This window comes from Heloderma suspectum, chromosome 10 (assembly GCF_057233095.1).
Source record: "Heloderma suspectum isolate Gila_16-S chromosome 10, 16-S_ref, whole genome shotgun sequence".
In the NCBI taxonomy this organism is placed as follows: domain Eukaryota; kingdom Metazoa; phylum Chordata; class Lepidosauria; order Squamata; family Helodermatidae; genus Heloderma; species Heloderma suspectum.
In genome coordinates, this window is record NC_139467.1 from 3070522 (window position 1) to 3089177 (window position 18656).

General features: G+C 47.5%; 1 protein-coding gene across 4 annotated transcripts; it reads right to left on the minus strand.

Moving 5' to 3' along the window:
• Positions 1-7589: 7589 nt before the first annotated feature.
• On the minus strand, positions 7590-18261 carry LOC146337459 (F-box only protein 17-like). 4 transcript variants are annotated; one of them, XM_084814653.1, is made up of 6 exons: positions 17088-17365; positions 12282-12640; positions 11271-11382; positions 10785-10880; positions 10172-10310; positions 7590-9047 (listed from the first exon to the last, which is right to left on the minus strand). In XM_084814653.1, exons 2-6 carry the CDS (start codon positions 12613-12615, stop codon positions 8898-8900), a joined length of 831 nt encoding a protein of 276 aa, XP_084670779.1. In that variant the 5' UTR covers positions 12616-12640; positions 17088-17365; the 3' UTR covers positions 7590-8897. The 4 variants fall into 4 exon arrangements, with proteins under 4 accessions (XP_084670779.1, XP_084670777.1, XP_084670776.1 ...); XM_084814651.1 differs by lacking the exon at positions 17088-17365 and adding an exon at positions 17616-18261 and having other exon boundaries at positions 7776-9047; XM_084814650.1 differs by having other exon boundaries at positions 7776-9047; positions 16960-17397.
• Positions 18262-18656: the final 395 nt, after the last annotated feature.

Sequence of the window (18656 nt, forward strand, 5' to 3'; positions counted from 1 at the left end):
AAAATCCTGTCAAAATTGCTTCCTCAGGAACAACGTCTAGATTTGAGAGCATGCCAGCCTTTAATTCTCTGAGGAAAAATGAGAATAAAGTTTATCTGAAACTGCTTTGCCTTGGAAATGTTATAGGACAACTTTTCTTTCCTGTCAGAAAGTTCAGGAGTTCCAGAGGCCAGATGTGGGGCCCACCAGCCAATCCCCAGGCCCCCTTTCCCCCTCCCCTGAACTGTTATCCCTAATCAACTGAACAGCATGTGGGGCGGGGGTGTGGAGAGATAACTGGGAGTACAAGAGGCCTCCATCTTAGCTCTCGAGCTTGTTCTCTTCCCCTTTAAAGAGCTGTGTTCCTTCCCACCCATCTCTTCAAGTTGCCTTACCCACATAAATAGTACCCTAAATTGTAGGAAACAACCTCCTACTCCACTATATACAACAGTAAGTTACAAGAACGTGTGTGTGTGTGTGTATTTAAACAGCATACATCTTCCAAAAATGAGGGAGGAAAAACCAAACAACCCACCCCTCCACCAACACAAAAGTCTTTTCACCATTATTCTGCCCATCTCCGAGTGCTTCTGGATGGATGGCTCATAGCATTGTGTATCTTTCCCACAGGGTTCTTGTTAAGCCTCCTCCTGAGAAGAAAGGGGAACCAAAGTCCCTCCATGTTTGACCTGTGTTTCCCCCTTTCCATGATATGCTGGGGACGTGTACATGCCAAAGAGCAGGTACTATCAGCAGTTAGTCTTTCGTCCCTGAATCTTGGTGCTCTGCCCTGTGAGTCAACACAATGGAATGTTAACAGCCGTCTGGCCTTACCCAGCTTCCTGATAACGTGAGAGATTGCAGTCTGCCAGCGTTCTTTTCAAGAACTGACTCCCTTTTTTCTCCCAGCAACTTAAATCACATCACTGAAGTTTGTGAGACAGGATTTGCCAACTCAGCATCACTTTTTTTTTTTAGTCTGAAGCAACTTGCTTACTGCTTAGTATAAAGTGTGTACCGCCCCTTGTTCGGGGCTGATTTCTCTTTGAGATTTCTGCCTTGCTCGAGCAATAAACGTGTCTGATCCAGAAGCTTACCCGTATCTAGTTATTTTTATTGGACCATCAGCTAGCCAACGAACCGAGGGGCCCTTTCTCCCCTCTTACCACATTCCCAAAGGGCTGCAGGACACCCACCCAACACCACCCTGCTTGGGGGGAAGCAGTTGGCAGCCTCAAGGACTCCCCACTTAGATAGTTCCCTCTCCTACTGAAGTTTCCACTAAAGAGATAACATTTTCACACTCAAAGTGCAATTTGACTTACATCCAAATACTTCTGCTTAGCAAGTAGGTTGCTCATAGCAGATTAAAATGGCCTGAAATGAGGCTAGTCCACAAAGGCCTTCCTAACACAACGGGACTAAATTTATGTAATAAATCATCCAAAGGTATTCTTTGCATCAAGCTGCATCTGGGGAGAAGTGAGGCAGCTTACTTTAAATGAAAGGAAAAGTGAAAAAGAAAGTTCAGACAGCAGGGTGTTTTGGGTATATTTCTAGTTCTGAGAGCCCAGACTTCTAAACAGACGCAAAACGGAAAGTGATGCTGCTTTCAATATGCAAATACACACACAAGTTTCTTGCAAAATATGTGACATTCATCAGAAAGCAAATAATAAGCATCCTTTACCCTCCCACCTTCCGTTACGCTCTTCCTCATTTTCCCTCCAAATGCAGGATCAACTTTTAACCAGGGAAACTATTTTCAGGGCTTCAGCTCCGGAAAGTGTTGAGGAAGAGCAAAAGACCTCTGAGGACATATGCAAATGACTTTTCCTCATAACACCACAAGTGACCTGCACACATCTAGGATTAGGGAATGAGCATTTCCTGGTAATGGTTCAGAATTGTAGTTTGTGGAGCTCCACAACTTCCTGGTTCAGAAATTTGTTGATCCCCCCCCCCGGCCCCTTACCCCCTGTTCCTTCCCACAGGGATCCTTGATAAGGTGAGGATCCTCCCAAAGGGCTGTAGGATGTTCACCTGGCTCCACTCCATTGGAGAGCAACGACTCACAGCCTTGAGGGCATTCTGCTTGGATGGGTCCCTCTCCCACGGAAGCTTCCAGGCAGGGGGTCTCTCCACCTGTGACACACCAGGCCCAGGGTCCGGGCTAAACCCAGCTCAGGATCAGCACCAGCAGTTCTTCCAGCAATGGGTCACCTCCACTGGGCACCAGAGTTCCTTTCTGCAGAGGAGATCTATGGATATGCTCTTGTTCTTCTTTCTTTCCATGTCTGGTCATCAGTCTGAACATTGCAGAGGAGGCAAGGGACAGTGATATCTCTGATCAGCCACATTTGGGGGCCCAACCCTCCACCAGAGAGAGTTCCTCTGCTGGGAGCAGCCATAAGGTGGCATCCAGAGGCCAAGAGTGCAGGGAAGGTGTCGTTCCCTGGGGCCTCTCCTCTTGACCCACCCCTTTTCAACCCCAGAAATGTTACCGGCAGCAGCAGAGTGGTTGCTCCGGCCTGCTTTTTCCCTTTAGTGGCAGAGCAGGCACATGGGAGAAAGATGGCTGCCCTGCATCTTGCCTTTCCTGAGCAAATATCTCCCCATTTCCCTTCTACCATGCAAGGAGCATAGAAGGAGCCTAACAGCAGCACCGAGACCTTCTATGTGCAGTAAACAATGCTCAGAGCACTGTTGTGGAGTTGGGCGGTAATATTAGGAGGGGCCCTTTGCCTCCTAAACTTTGGATACGTGCCCCAGGGAGATGCGTTTGGTCCCCTTCTTGCTGATCTTGAGGAGAGCCGTGAAGGCCTCTTTATGCCACTCAGCATTTGGATGATTTTCAGGGGCTGTGCTTTGACAACTGTTTTATCTGCTGCTGTTACTTGGTTCTTTTATCTGCTGATGGCGTTTTTATCTGTTTCATGAGATGGCTTATCTACGGATGTTGTTTTAATAGTGCTGTGTTGGTGTTTATCGCTTTACGAATTTGTAATTTTACTGACTGCTGGTGGCCTGTGCTGGGAGGGCAGCTGATCCTGAAAGGTGGCTTTAAATCCAGAAACGACTAGTGAGGGAGTGTGTGAGCAGCAGCAGCAGCTGCCGCCCCGGTGGGGTGGGCACGATGTCTGCTGCCGCACTGAGGTGTCTGCCACTGCAGAGCCCCGAAGATGGTGTGCCCCCACCAGTGGAGTCATAAAATCATAGAATAGTAGGGTTGGAAGGGGCCTACAAGGCCTGATGTCAGGAGCCACTGGGGCAGCTTGTTAATTTTTGACCCCGGACTCAATGGCCTTCAGGGTGGGGGTGGAGTGGGGGGCCTTAGACGGCCTTGAGCGTGACTTCTGTTGTGAAGCACATGGCCGTAATTGCTCTTCCTGCTCTGCAGCGGTTTCTGCTTTCCTGATATGTTAGAGCAAAAAGACAAACCAAAACCCTGTTTGCCAACCCAGATAAAGAGAGAAATACTCTTGGGCATGTGCATGTTCGCAGTTTAGACTCACATCTTGGCACCATCAGGACTACTGGAATAAAATGGAGTTTGCATTTGCTGCCCTGATGCTAAGCGCCTTTACAGGGGAATAAGCACCATTTTATGTTTTGTAGAAAAGGAGGATTTGTATTAAAAGTAAAAATAGTAAGATGTAACTATGCGCAGGCCCAGCTGGTTTTATTCCTCAGAATCTGGTGTCTCCTTGGGTGGAAGGAAGCTAGAATCACCTCAGCAGCTCCACTGCAGCATTATATGCAGAGGAATGGCAGCTGTCTCCCTGTTCTGAATAAGCAGCTGTCCCTTCTCACACCCTCCCACGAGGCAAAGGCTGGGAGCGTGACAAAAGCCATTGGCCCCGAGGCCCAGCAGTCCTGGCAAAACGGAAAGGGCAGCGCTGTGTGCTCCTCCTGCTAAGCAAGCAACTCCCACCTTCTCCTTATGAAGGCCAGCCTCTGAGGTAACAACGGGAGGGCCGCACCCAGGATCTTTCTTGCAAGGGCTTTCTGCACTGGACAAAGATAACATACCTGTGGAAATGCAGGACAGAAAGGAGGCAAGAAAGCTCGTCCTACATCCCTGTAGTAGCCACATATTAGTATATTTCTCCTCATCTTTGTGAACCAAAGAGACACGAGGGGTTGCAAGGTGAATTAAATGCAGATATTGATGTGTAAATGGGACGCCCACATCAACTAATGCTTATTCTTTTAAAAAGATTATGTGGCCTAAAGCAGGGGGTAGCCAATGTGGTGCCCATGGGCAGTAATACGCCCCCGGGCAACTTCCTTGACACTCACCAAGCTGCCCTACACCTCACACTTAAAAAAAAAAGTATTATTGGCAGCTGGGATTGCTGTGAAATAGGTTGCTGTTGGTGCTGAAAACTGTGGGTTCAGCAGTTCAAACTGTTCAGTGTGTGTTGGGGCTCCGACTCCCCCCCCCCCCGTACTCAGTCTTTTGTGCAGGTTATTTTGTTCTCTGCCACACCTCCCATGGCAGCCATTTTGTGAGGGCACCCAGGACAGTTCTCAAATTGCCACATGTGCCCATGGCCCAGAAAGGTTGCCTACCCTTGGCCTAAACAGAGGTTTACAGCAAACAAAGATCTTTCCTGATGTAGGTTCTCAGGTCACAGTTATAGCAGAGGCAGTGAGAAACTTTGTTAAAAAGGCATAATCTTGTTTAAAAATCAGGTGGATTCATGATTTATGTCAAGTTTACATCTGGGTTGAAATGCTGCTGCTCAGTTTACAAGGAAAAGAAAATCTAAGGGGACAGGAGCTCTTTAGTATCCTTTTAGGGAGCCCAAATCAAAGAACTAAATAGAAACAGAACAGAACGTGATTGTGTTGACAATATAAACACCCACAGTGTTCTTGAGAAGTACATGTCATTTATCAGAACCCCTTTCACTGCCTCACTTTCCTTTATGGTCTTGATCACTTTTTCCCACCAAATTTGGGGTTAGGGAACTATTTTTAGGGCCTGTGTTTAGCTCGTGAAGTACATCTCATCCACTTTGGCCTTCAGCTGCATCGATACTGTGGGGGCTTCCAGGGATATCTCTACACCAGCCTAAAATCCTACATTTAAAACAGGGCTTTTTGCTTCCATTTTAAATGCAAGCTCACAACAACTCCCTTTTTCATGTGCTTCCTTTCCCCTGCTCCTTGTCCCCGTATCTGAATCTCCCATATCTTTAATTGATCTTGCTCCCCTTCTTGTCTCTTTTCCTCTTTTCATGGAGGGAACTCAAGGAAAACACAATGGAACAAAGGGCATTTAGTCCAGGAGATGCCTTGAAGGTGAACTGCGTCATGTAAAGAGCCCGCAAACTCCATGAAGGAGCAATCTCAATCGTAGGATAAAAGCTCCATGTGAAGAAAGCCCAGGCGAGGCTTTAGCACCATCGCCATGCCACATTCATGGAACTTTACGGGGATTCCAGGCGACATCCCCTGCCACTCACAGCGCTCCTTGTTTTTTCCACCACTTCTTTTGTCTTTTTACCATGAAAAATCCATTAAGGAAAAAGACAGAATTGCTGCAAACTATCTTCTGAGTGTTAGCAGGAGGAGCCCTCTGTCTGAAAGTCCCCTGAGTGAACCTTTTGACGTTACACAGCATGCTATCAAAATATATTTTTTAATATTCCAGTTTGGGGAATTGGAAACTGTTTCTTAACAACATCAAAGCCAGTGAGCAGGCACAGTACATTGTAAGCAGCTAAAGAGAATTAGAAACATTGAATGAGAAAATGGATGGAAATACATGGATTACAACGCATGCTGTTTGCAGCTGGCACATTTACAAAATATAGTGCAACAAATGATCCATTCTATGAAAAATACATCTTTCCATCCATTGTTTTGGACAGCCACAAACTACAAGCAGTTGCATGGGAAGATATAGTACGTGTTTCATGGGGAATAGCATGCCATCAGATTCATGCAGCTGAAAGGTTTCATCCAGCTGATTTGTACTTATTTCATTTCTATACCACCCAATAGCCGAAGCTCTCTGGGCGGTTCACAAAAATTAAAACCACACGGCACACAATGAAACAATTTAAAATATTTTGTTGTTGTTCAGTCGTGTCCGGCTCTTCGTGACCCCATGGACCATAGCACACCAGGCCTTCCTGTCCTGCGCTCTCTCTTGGAGCGTGCTCAAGTCCATAATTTAAAATATATAGAACATTAAAACCACATTAAAACATCGTCGTAGCACAAACAAATGATGCTGTAAGTGATTTATGGTGAGTGTGATATTGGTGGTAACTCACGGAGAAAACTCTTGTACTGTCTATTTGGTTGCAGTAGTTGTATGAGGTATTCAAGTCCAAAACTGAAGTATTGGTGTCTAAAATGCTGAAGAAATGTTTCTCTGGCTTAGCCTCCATTGCAAGGAAAAAATTAGGCGGGGGCAATTAAAAAACAGAATGAGCAAGGAGACAAATCTTTAAAAGCTGCTAAAATATCCTCTATAAACAAATTCTTTAAAGGTTTTAAAAATATACATCCCAGGGTGTTTTGGTTGAAAACAACCTTCCTCAAGGGCATAGTAGAACACTGAACAATCTTCTGGTCTTGCCAAAGCTGAGATACTCCTCTCAAAACAACATCTCCCTACCAAATCTATAGAGCAGGATTGGAAAGCTGTGTCACCTTCAATGGTGACTCATTCTATGGGATTAGATGCAGACCTTGTCTGCCTTTCACATGGAGTTGTCCAAGCAGCTATCAAAGATGAACTCAATTACTACACATCATAAATGGGAGCACAATACTGCCACGTACTTTCAAATGTGTCTTCAGACTGATGTGGTGCCTGCCTCTTATCTACCTAGTTATAGGCATAAAATCAGCAACAATGCATGCTGGAAGTGGAAATGCACTTGTGAATGAGTACTCCTGAATCTCTAATATTTTCTCCGGTTCTGCTAACAGTAATTGTTCCACTGGTTTTGTTGTGAAGCCAACACAACCAAATGGCAACATAACAAACTTTAGAACAGCGGTGGGGAATTTTTATCTTCTCAGGAGCTGAATTCCAATTGGGGAGGGGTCTTGGGGGCCACATTCCAGCAGTGGGTGGGGCCAAGGACAGAGTAGGTGGGGCCAGTCGTAATTCTTACCAATCTGGACATTTTCTCACCAAGCCTACTCAGGAGCCCCAGTGCAAGCGCTTTCAGGCATACAAAACACAGCTCAGTTCTGCATATGTCTACTTAGGAGTAAGCCCCAATGCAACAGCAGGACTGGTTTAAATACCTTGCTCTTTCAATCCCTTTAAACTTTAAATGGAAAAGACCCTGATGCTGGGAAAGACTGAAGGCAAAAGGAGAAGGGGATGGCAGAGGATGAGATGGCTAGATAGCATCACCGATGCAATGGATATGGACTTGAGCACACTCCGGGAGAGAGAGCAAGACAGGAAGGCCTGGCGTGCTACGGTCCATGGGGTCACGAAGAGTCGGACATGACTGAATGACAGCAATAACAAACTTTAAATAGTCTGGGTTTTTAAACTTTAAATTCCCCACTGATCCGAGACAAAATGGAATTTTTCTGCAGAGTACTGAAGAAAGGCTGTCTTCGGCTCTTCTCTCTGATCAATGATAAGGGGCCCGCCCGCCCCGCCCCACGCTGGAGGGAGAAGTGGTGAGGCCGGCAGAAGAAACTCACAGGCTGGATGGGGAACGCCTACGGGCTGGACTGGGCCCATGCAGCGGAGGCTCCCCTTTCCTCCTTTAGAAAGACCCCAACTGATTTCTTTTCTCGCTGTTGCAAAGTTAGTTACTTTTGGAGCACCTGAGATGTTCGTTATTTTGCTTGAAGTGTTCTTACCAGGCTCACTGATTATGAAATTTATGAACTGGAAGGGGGTTTGTCTGGGCCAGTGAGTTTTTGTTTTGTTGACCAGCCCTGTTATTTCAGAATCCACCATAACCTACAATGTCAGTCTCTATAAAGCACAAAGCTGCACCTGCATGGACTTTAGTGACACAATTGTGCAGCATGGCTATGTGGCGTGCAATGCAGGGATGCGTTCTCTGTTAACTTGTATCGCACAGAACTCTTGCTTTATATTTCCCACTCACTCATGGTGTATGGCTGCTTCACAGCAGCCCTTTTCAGCAGTGCCGACTTGCTCCTGTTGCCAAAATCCCATGAGAGATCAGTTCCCATTGACAAATGTACTTAACCAGTCCTGCTTGTCCAGTTATAAACTGCTTCCTGGGTTCTCTGTATTGCTTGCTCCAACAGCATGACAGGAGCAACTCCACAGGGAGGTCCTCAGTTACGCTTTACAGCGAAATGGTGTGAAACATTCCATAAGTATCTGGATCACCAGTTTTGCGCTGCTGCATTTTTCTCAATGTACCATGATACACACCACACATGATGAATGCTCTCATGTTCTGCAGGAAAGCAAAACTTCTCTGTTCTGTTTTAATGGCAGCAACCTCATTGCTGCCCTTTGTCAACCATGGACATTTCACAGCAAAGATCCCACTACCAACAAGATTCAGCAGGTACACATGTATACATGTGAGTTCGCATGCATGTGTGAACAAGGACAACATTCGGTGACAGACCTCTGTTCTGTGTCTTTTATGACCCTAGCTTTCCCACTCCCGAACTAACTTGCTATTTGAAGGTGGATTAATTGACTTCATGGTAAATAAATCCTAGGGGTTCTTTATTTTTAGCAAAGCAGAAGTAATTCAGAAGGTCCCTGTATCTCACCCTCACACCCCAAATCCGCAAATGGCACCCTCTCATCACATCACCAGCATTATGTCCAAGGCAACATCGCTGTCCCTCATCTGGAGCAGTTCTCCCTGAGAACTGCCAGTGGAGGAGGGAGGAGCTGGCAGTGGCAGAAGCACCATCCCAAAAAGAGATCACAGAGGTGCCTCGGAGAGCTTTACCAGGACTGTAGAGTTTGTGATGCGAGCTCCATAATGCCCTGCCCAGAACTGTGTGTCTCTTCCTTCATGCCTGAAATGTATGTAGCGAACTCCAGGGCCATAACTTCTGAAACTGTGGGAGACCTGCAGAGGCAAAGAGAAATGAGTGAAGACAGAGTGAACCACAGTTTAGACTCGCATAAGGGTGCAATCCTATGCATGTTTAGACAGAAAAAGCCCTACAACTCCCAGCATTCCCCAGCCAATGATTCCCCAGCATCATTGGCTGGGGAATGCTGGGAGTTGTAGGGCGTTTTTTCTGTCTAAACATGCATAGGATCGCACCCTAATTCTTCTAAAACAATCACAACATGGAGAGAGGGGTTCCACTGAGAAGGCATTCAGAATAGGTCAGTTTTAAGGGGCACGAGCTGCATCATCAAATTATAATTATAATAATTTAGTAAAATAACTTAAAAAAAATCTCACCTGACTAATTAGGTTTAGTTTTTTGCTATTCCACAAAACCAGGGTACTATGAGCATTTCTACATCAGGCTAAAATCTTACAACTTTACTGGGGCTTTCTGCTTCCATTTTCTTTGCAGGATTACGTCGGGCTCCTTTAGAGCACCTGAAGTGGGACTGAAAACTTCCTTTCTTGGCCAAATCAATGCTCTATATAGTCAATGAAACCACGCCATCTACTGGCTGAATTATAGTCCTACACGAGCATTACACACTGCTGATATGCCATGTTAATTTCTATTTCAGCTTATCGCTGATCTTTTTGAAAGTGGGATAACTGGCGAAAACATGGGAGACATCGTGTAAAGGACCTGCAAACTTCCATGAGTGACCAATGATGAGCAATGACGAATAAATTGCTCATGTAGAGAAGCCCTATGCCTCCTTAATCCACATTCCCATGCACACGCACCAAGCTTAGTTTTGGATCATTACAATTTCTATATATTTTATTCCATTCAATTAAATTTTGTAGCTATACAAAACATTTTATCCAATTCCCTGCAAACTCTTAGAGGTACATTGTGTGTGTGTGTGTGTATGTACACACACACACACACACACACTGTACATTTCTTCTCCCCTACTCATCTTTTAAAGGCTATTCTCCTATTGCTGTACTTAACCCTAGTCTATTGACCATAAAAAAGATGAAAGAATGAAAAAAATAACCAAGCATATTGAATCTCAACAGCCAACAAAGGTAAAATAGGCCTTGCAGGCTGCTGTGGAAAAGAGCACCTTTTGATACTTGGCGTCATTCCACTGTGGGATGGGGTCCGGATTGGCTGTGAAATCAGCAATTACTGAAATTCGGTCACCTGCCAAGAGGGAGACATTGCTTCTGTAAATGCAGGCACAGTCTTCGCGGGCACCCCACCTGCAGAGAATGGAGGAGAGGGTGGGGTAGAGCTGAGGCAGTAAAGTAAAGGGCTGCAAAAAGATAGCACTTTTCCAAAGGCATTGGAGCATCTAATGCCACCTAACATGGAACATCTACAGGGTGCTAAGAGCTGTAGAGGGCCTGGAAGCAGCATGTTGACTGGTCTTTAAAGGTAGGAAGGGTGGATGCACCTTGGTGTGAGATTCCTCCACCTTGCCATTAAGTCCACAATGCTTACTAGCCCCAAATACTTTGAACAGCCCATGTGACCACACGTATCTCTTTTCCTCATTCGTGGCCTGAAAGGGGTGGGTCGGTGGGTGGGGGTGAGAACCAAGTGGTGAAAAGATTCCCTTCCTGGCTGAAGGTCATTTTTGTTCCGCACAGGCTATTTGAAAGCCTGGCTTTCTCCTTTTGCCCCTCCCCAATAGATTATGACACGAAGTGGACCTAAAATGGAGTCGCACTCACCAGTCAGAGATCAAAATTTCAGGTTGGTAGGTGTCCAAGAGATTCTCCCACAAACCTTCCTTCAGCAGATCTATCAACTGAGACTTTATACACCACCTTTGGGGAGAAAGGGAAAAACCCAAGGAACACATGAGTGCTATTCTACTATGTACCGTGTGCTGGACTCCAAAAGCTGTCCAACGGACACAAGGGTCTTCATGCCAACCAAAGAATTATGCAGTTATAGTATGTACACAGCAGCAAACTTCCTGTCCAGAGAACGATGGCAAAATCACAACAGCATGAAGGAACAAAGAATTTGAATAGCAATAATGGCAATATGGAGCAACAATGGCAATATGGAGAGGATACACTATGGGCACACCTCCAGCGTTCAGCTGCAATTCAAAAAGTTGCTGTAAGCCAGAATTTCCCAGGGCTCCCCAAACATCAGGGAAATGGAGGTGACGAAGAACCACCTAGGAAAATCTCCCCAAACTCACTCACCGATAGGAAGAGGCGAAACAGGTCTGGGCCTCAGCTCCTTCCACCTGGTGCTTGTTCTCTTCCACGTGCCACCCGTCCCCTCCATGTTCGACCTTCCAGTGTTGGAACTGCTCTGGACACAACACATAAATACAGGTCGTGGTTTAGACAGCTGTTTTAAGGTGCCAGTTGACTTAAATCCAAGTACTTCTGCTTAGTAAATAGGTTGCCCATAGCAGCATGTGTCTTGCATTTTGTTTTTGTTTTAGTGTCAGAGGCCCTGAAGAGAGGCCAGTCCATAAAGGCCTTCCAAACCACTGACCTCGTTCACATGTATTGACAACCCAGACTATGGTTTGAATATGGGTTGTTGTTGGATCGTGGGTTTTCGCTACATGCAAACCCTGCACTATGGTTTAACTATGGGTTATTAACCATGGACAACCCAGGAAGAGAACCCATGCTTTGTTGCTGGGTTGTGAATTATTTATTTATTACATTTTTATGCTGCCTAATAGCCAAAGCTCTCTTTCAGGTCACAACAATTAAAACAATAAAATACAAAACCATAAAATACAGATTATAACATATAATATAAAAGTTTAAAACTATAACATAAAAATAAAATAATCAACAGAAGCAAGCAGCAAAACATTTAAAATACACGACCGGATAAAAACAAACTGCTTAGCAACCCACAGTTAAACCACAGTGCAGGGTTCGCACGTAATGAGTTGCCCACCTCCACTTTACAGTCTTCATCCCCTTTTCCCTTCAAACCAAAGATTACCTTTTAATCAAAGAAACTATTTTTAGGGCAGAATTCAGCTCTGGAAAGTGTTGTGGAACAATAAAATGCCTCTGAAAATATGCAGAGTACCTTTCCGCACACCTAGCCACTAGACAACTGGGACCAGAGTCCAAGCATTTCCAGATAATGGTTTTAGATTTTTGCTTTTTGAGCCCCACTATGTCTCAATTTAGAAATGTGGCCTCTCCCCTCCCCTGTTCCATCATTCCCAACTCCCTCACCTTTCCCACAGGGGTTCTTGATGAGGTTCCTCCCAAAGGGCTGCAGGACACCCACCCGGCTCCACTCCATCCGGGGGTAGTGACTGGCAGCTTTCAGGGTGCTCCACTTAGAGGGGTCCCTCTCCCACTGAAGCTTCCAGACTGTGGGGCTGTCAATCAGGTCCTTCCACCTGCAGCACACCAGGCGGCAGCGGGTCACCAGGGTCCGGGCTGGCACCCAGCTCAGGATCAGCACCAGCAGCTCATCTGGCAACGGGTTCAAATCCACCAGGCAATGGATTTCCTTTCTGCACAAAAGATCCGCGGATGCTCTCCTGCTATTCACTGCTCCCATTTCTGGTCTCACCACGATCAGGTGCCTAAAAAAGTGAAATACATTTTTACCTAAAATGTTCTGGGAAGGATTTGTTGTTTTCAGCCACTGAATCCCAATTCATTTAACCCCATCCCCACACTCTGGAAATGAAACACCTCAACCCGCTTTCCTGCTCTGGTGCTTGGAGTAAATGGGAGTCCAGATTACCTCCGCCCCACAAGTTCAAACCCTGGTCCTCCCATGACTGAGAAGGGATGTGGTGAATAACAGCACTATCTACTCTGAAGTAAGTCCCATTGAGTTTAATAGGCCCTCTTACCAGGCAAGTGTCAATAGGACTGCAGGGCAAAGCTGATGCCCTTGAGAATAATATAGTCAATGAATCAGAGTTGGGGCGGGTGGGCGTGCGGGGGGGGTGGGGTTGTAGGCATCTAGTCCAACCTCCTGGTTGATGCAGGTGATCCAGAGCTCAGGCATCATTGACAGATGGCTCCAGAGCCTCTGAAGGGAGGCCCACCACCCTTCTAGGTCATTGGTTCCATGGTTGAACTGCTCTTACCATCAAGACGTTTTTCCTAATGTTCAACCAAAATCTACACTCCAATAACTGAAACCCATTAGACCTAGTCCTGCCCTCTAGGGCAGCAGAATACCAGCCTTTGCCCTCTTCTATGCAACAGCCCTTCAGGGATTTGAAGAGCATTAGTATATCTCTGCTAATCTTCCCTTCTTCAGGCTAAACAGGCCCAGTTCCTTCAACCTTTCCTCACAGGACTTGTTTTCCATCTGACCATCTTTGCTGCCCTCCTCTGAACCTGTTCCAATTTGTCTGTATCCTTCTTAACATGTGGTGCCCAGAACTGGACATACAGTCAGGGCCAGAAATATTGGAACAAGGACAACTGTTTTGGCAGTTGGCCTCTGTACACCACTACATTGAGGTTGAAAGGAAACACACCCAGATGGGAGCAAAGTCAGGACTTTCAGCTGTAATTCGAGGGGTGTGACAAAAGTGGGGCACTAGCCATTCAGGAAGGACAGCCAGTGGCATACACACACACCCATCGTTGGTTGCTCATAAGTAATGGAACGAATAGTTGAATCCTTGTTCCAATATTTCTGGCCCTGACTGTAGTACTCCAGATGAGGCCTGACTACTGCAGAATAAAGTAGAACTATGACTTCCTGTCATTTGGACACTATGGTTCTATTAACACAGCCTAACATCATATCCGCCCTTTTTGCAGCTGCATCACTTTGCTGACACATGTACAGCTTGTGTTTGACTACAATGTTCATAGCCTTTGTATCCAAGCCATGGATGCTTCCAAGGCATGTATCCTCTGTCTTATTCCTGTGCATTTTTTAAAAAATTCCCCTCTAAATGAAGAACTTTGCATTTGTCTCAGTTTAATTTCATTTTGTCAGTTTCAGCCCAGTTTTCCATTCTGTCAAGGTCATCTTGAATTTTACTCCCATCTTCTGAGGTGTTTGCTATCCCCCCTAGTTTTGTGTCATCTGCAAATTTGCCAAGGATTACTTCCACTTCTTCATCTAGGACCATAACGCTATGCTTGTTCGGACAGCAAAAAGTCTCACAACTCCCAGCAAGGACTTAGAACTCGCAGACTAAGCATGCACAGGGTTGTACCCTAAGTCATTTATAAAAATGTTGAAGAGTACCAGGCCCAGGACAGAGCCCTGTGGCGACCCACTCGAAACCTCCCTCCAGTTTGATGAGGAAGTGTCCAGGGTCACTCCTTGAGTAGTTTTCCAACCAGCTGTGGAAACACCTGATATTATCATGTAGCCTGCAATTAATCAGTTTGCCATCCGGAATATCATGGAAGACTTTGTCAAATGCTTTGCTGAAATCAAGTTATATGAAATCCACAGGGCTCCTACAACCCACTAAGCTAGTAATCTGATTGTTTAAAAAGATAAAATCACTGTTGGCTCCTCACACTGGGGGCGGGGTGAGAACGAACGACCCCCTCCCCATTGTTAAAGGAGCAACGGGGCGTATGTTCTAGAACAGGAGCAGTCGCACCAGCCCACACCAGCAATGACTTAGTGGATAAAGTAGCAGTTACAGGAACTCTGGGGGAAAACGACCATGTTATACTTGAGTTCTTGGTTCTAAGGGAAGCAAAAGCTGAGTGTAGTCAAACGCGTACCCTGGATTTTAAGAAAGCTGAATTTAATAAACTCAGAAGAATGATCAGTAAGGTCCCATGGCAAGCGACGCTAACGAGAAAAGGAGTCCAAGATGGGTGGGAGCTTTTAAAAAAGGAAATTCTCAAGGCACAATTACAAACAATTCCAACAAGAAGAAAAGGTGGAAGACAACAGAAGAAGCCAATGTGGCTTCACAAAAAGCTTAGGGATGACCTGAAAACAAAAAAGGACACATATAGGAAGTGGAAATAAGGCCAAGCAACAAAGGAGGAGTACAGGCAGGTAGCACAGAACTGCAGGGATGGTGTCAGGAAGGCTAAAGCTGAGAATGAGCTGAGGTTAGCGAGGGATGCTAAAAACAACAAAAAGGCTTTCTTCAGCTACGTGCATAGTAAAAGGCAGAGGAAAGAAATGGTTGTTCAGCTATTAAATAAGGATGGCAAAACGATAACAGATGAAAAGGCAGAGGTGCTCAATTCCTACTTTGGGTCAGTCTTCTCCCAAAAGAGGGTCTATGATTCCCCCTGGCAAAAGCGATGTACAGGCTGAAGGGGCAGGATTGCAGCTTGAGATCGACAGGCATATGGTCAAGGAACACCGAATTACTCTGAATGAGATCAAATCTCCAGGGCCAGATGAATTGCATTGTAGAGTAATCAAGGAACCGGCAGAAGAACTCTCAGAACTGCTGTCTATTCTCTTTGAGAAATCACGGAGGACGGGAGAAGTGCAGATGACTGGAGGAGGGCTAATGTCATCCTTATCTTCAAAAAGGGCAGAAAGGAGGAACCTGGGAACTACAGACCAGTCAGTCTGACATCAATCCCTGGGAAAATTCTGGAGCAGAGTATACAGCAATCCATCTGTAAGCACCTTGAAAACAATGCCGTGATTACTCAAAGCCAACATGGATTTGTCAAAAACAAGTCCTGCCAGATGAATCTGATCTTATTTTTTGATCAAGTAACCTCTCTTGTGGACTGTGGGAATGCTGTGGACATAATATACTTCGACTTCAGCAAAGCTTTTGACAAAGTGCCCCATGATCTCCTGATGAGCAAACTAGCTCAAAGTGGGCTAGATGAAACAATGATCCGGTGGATCCATAGTTGGCTACAGAATCAGACTCAAAGAGTGCTTATCAATGGGATCTTCTCAAACTGGAGAGAGAGGTAACGAGTGGGGTACCGCAGGGCTCAGTCCTGGGCCCAGTGCTCTTCAACATTTGTATTAATGACTTGGAGGAGGAGGTGCAGGGAATGCTGATCACATTTGCAGATGACACAAAATTGGGCGGAATAGCTAATACTTTGGAAGGCAGAAACAAAATTCAAAGTGATCTTCATAGACTGGAGCGCTGGGTAGAAAGCAACAGAATGAGAATGACATTTAATAGGGATAAATGCCAAGTTCTGCACCTAGGAAAAAGAAACCAAATGCACAGTTACAAGATGGGGGATACGTGGCTCAACCACACTACAAGCGAGAAGGATCTTGGAATTGTTGTGGATCACAAGCTGAATATGAGCCAACAGTGTGATGTGGCTGCAAAAAAGGCAAATGCTCATTTGGGCTGTATTCATAGAAGTATAGCTTCCAAATCCCGGGAAGTACTAGTTCCCCTCTACTCTGCACTGGTTAGGCCTCATCTGGAGTACTGTGTCCAGTTCTGGGCACCACACTTGAAGAAGGATGCAGACAAACTGGAGAGGGTTCAGAGGAGGGCAACAAAGATGATCAGGGGACCGGAAACAAAGCCCTATGAAGAGAGACTGAAAGAACTGGGCATGTTTAGCCTTGAGAAGAGACGACTGAGGGGAGATATGATAACGCTCTTCAAGTACTTGAAAGGTTGCCACAGAGAGGAAGGCCAGGATCTCTTCTCCATCACCCCAGAGTGCCGGACGTGGAATCATGGGCTCAAGTTGCAGGAAGCCAGATTCCGGCTGAACATCAGGAAAAACTTCCTGAGTGTCAGAGCAATACGACAATGCAGCCAATTACCTGGGGAGGCGGTGGGCTCTCCCACACTGGAGGCGTTCAAGACGAGGCTGGACAGCCACCTGTCAGGGATGCTCTGACCTGGATTCCTGCATTGAGCGGGGTGTTGGACTCGATGGCCTTGTAGGCCCCTCCAACCCCACTACTCTATGAGTCTGTGAACCACCGAGCGCTCTGTGGCACCTGGAAGACTGACGCATTGATGGCGAAGCCAGAGCCCGGCCCCAGCTGCGGGAAGGAGACCGTGAGGCCTGCAGGCGAGGGAGCGGACAGAAAGCCTGCACACGAACAGGAAGGGGCGGGGCGCAGACCTGCAGGGCTGCACGAAGCGGGTCGCCTCTTTGCGTCCCGAGGGGCATTTCTCGCCCCTCCCCAGCAGCGGCCGCGATGCATTCCGGGGAGCCGCTTGAAGCAGGAAGCGGAGCCGGCGGGGCGGTTCCCGTGTAGACAGGAAGGGCCGCCGGGCGCTGGGGCAGAGAAAGGGCTGTCGACTGCGCACGTCGGGGGGGGGCGCTCTTTGCCCAGCCGCCCCCGCCCCGCCCCGCGCGCAAGAGCCGCCTCCCGCTCGCGCTCCCGGGCATCCCGCCTCCGACGCAAGGAGGCAGCGCGCGGCCGCCGTGAACGAGCCGCCCTTGCGCCACGCGTGGCGAGAAGCGGAGTCCGTCACGGCCGCGCGGCTGTGCTCGTTGAGGGCTGGCTGGGGCACGCTGGGGTTGTGGGGCCTTTTCTGCCCAACCGTGCATCGGGGGGCGCCCGAAGTGATGCGTCCGCCGCCTTCAGCTCCCGAGGGGGCCCCTCCATGGCTGTTTGCGCCATTACAGCTGTAACCCTAAGCGCACCTGTTGTTGTGCAGTCGTCCAGTCGTGTCCGACTCTTCGTGCCCCATGGACCAGAGCACGCCGGGCCTCCCTGTCCTCCGCTCCCTCCCGGAGCGTGCTCAGGTTCATATTCATCGCATCGGTGATGCTATCCAGCCATCTCATCCTCTGCCGTCCCCTTCCCCTTTGGCCTTCAATCCTTCCCAGCATCAGGGCCTTTTCCAGGGAGTTTTCGCATTAGGTGGCCAAAATATTTGAGCTTCAGCTCCAGTATCTGTCCTCCCAATGAGCACTCAGGGCTGATTTCCTTTGGGATGGACTGATCTGACCTCCTTGCAGTCCAGGGCACTCGTAAGAGTCTTCTCCAAGACCCACTGAACTCAACGAAACTTCTGAGTAGACGCATCTTAAGGTCGGGCTTTACAACCACATTTTTCAGCTCAACCCAGAGAGAGCATTAAAATAAGTTTTTTAAAAATAATCTATTCTATTTTTTGCCTCTGCAGGTCTCTAGCGGAACGGTGGAAGTTTCATGTGCCTGATGAGGTCGGAGCGCGGGGAGAGCTTAACTAGGGCAGCGGGAGGGCCGGGTTATTCCAGGAAACTCGGGCTGCGCGTCCCTGCTCCGCCATCCCGTCCACGCGCCCCCAGCCAGCCTCCTGGGACCGCCCGCCGCCCCGCCCGCGCAGGGAAAGGCTTCCTGGGTGGGCTGCAGCCGGGTGCGCTTTCATTTCCGCCTCCTTCCCGGAGGGCCGCCCCCGCCCCCGGCTCCGTCCCAGGGTTTAGCGTGGCCGTTGTGGCGCACAGACGCCTCGCGGGGAGACGCGAGCGGGAGGGGCTGCGGGGCTAGAGCCCTGGGCCCAAATGCCCGCCCCGAGAGCGGCAGGTGGCGAAGCTGCTGCCTAGAAAGAATTTTAGGGCGTGATCCTTGGCATGCTTTGACAGAAAAAGCCCTACAACTCCCAGCATGCCCTAGCCAGCATGGCTGGCTGAGGCACGCTGGGAATTGTAGGGCTTTGTCTAAACATGCATAATTTTGTGCCCTTAGATAGACAGACAGAT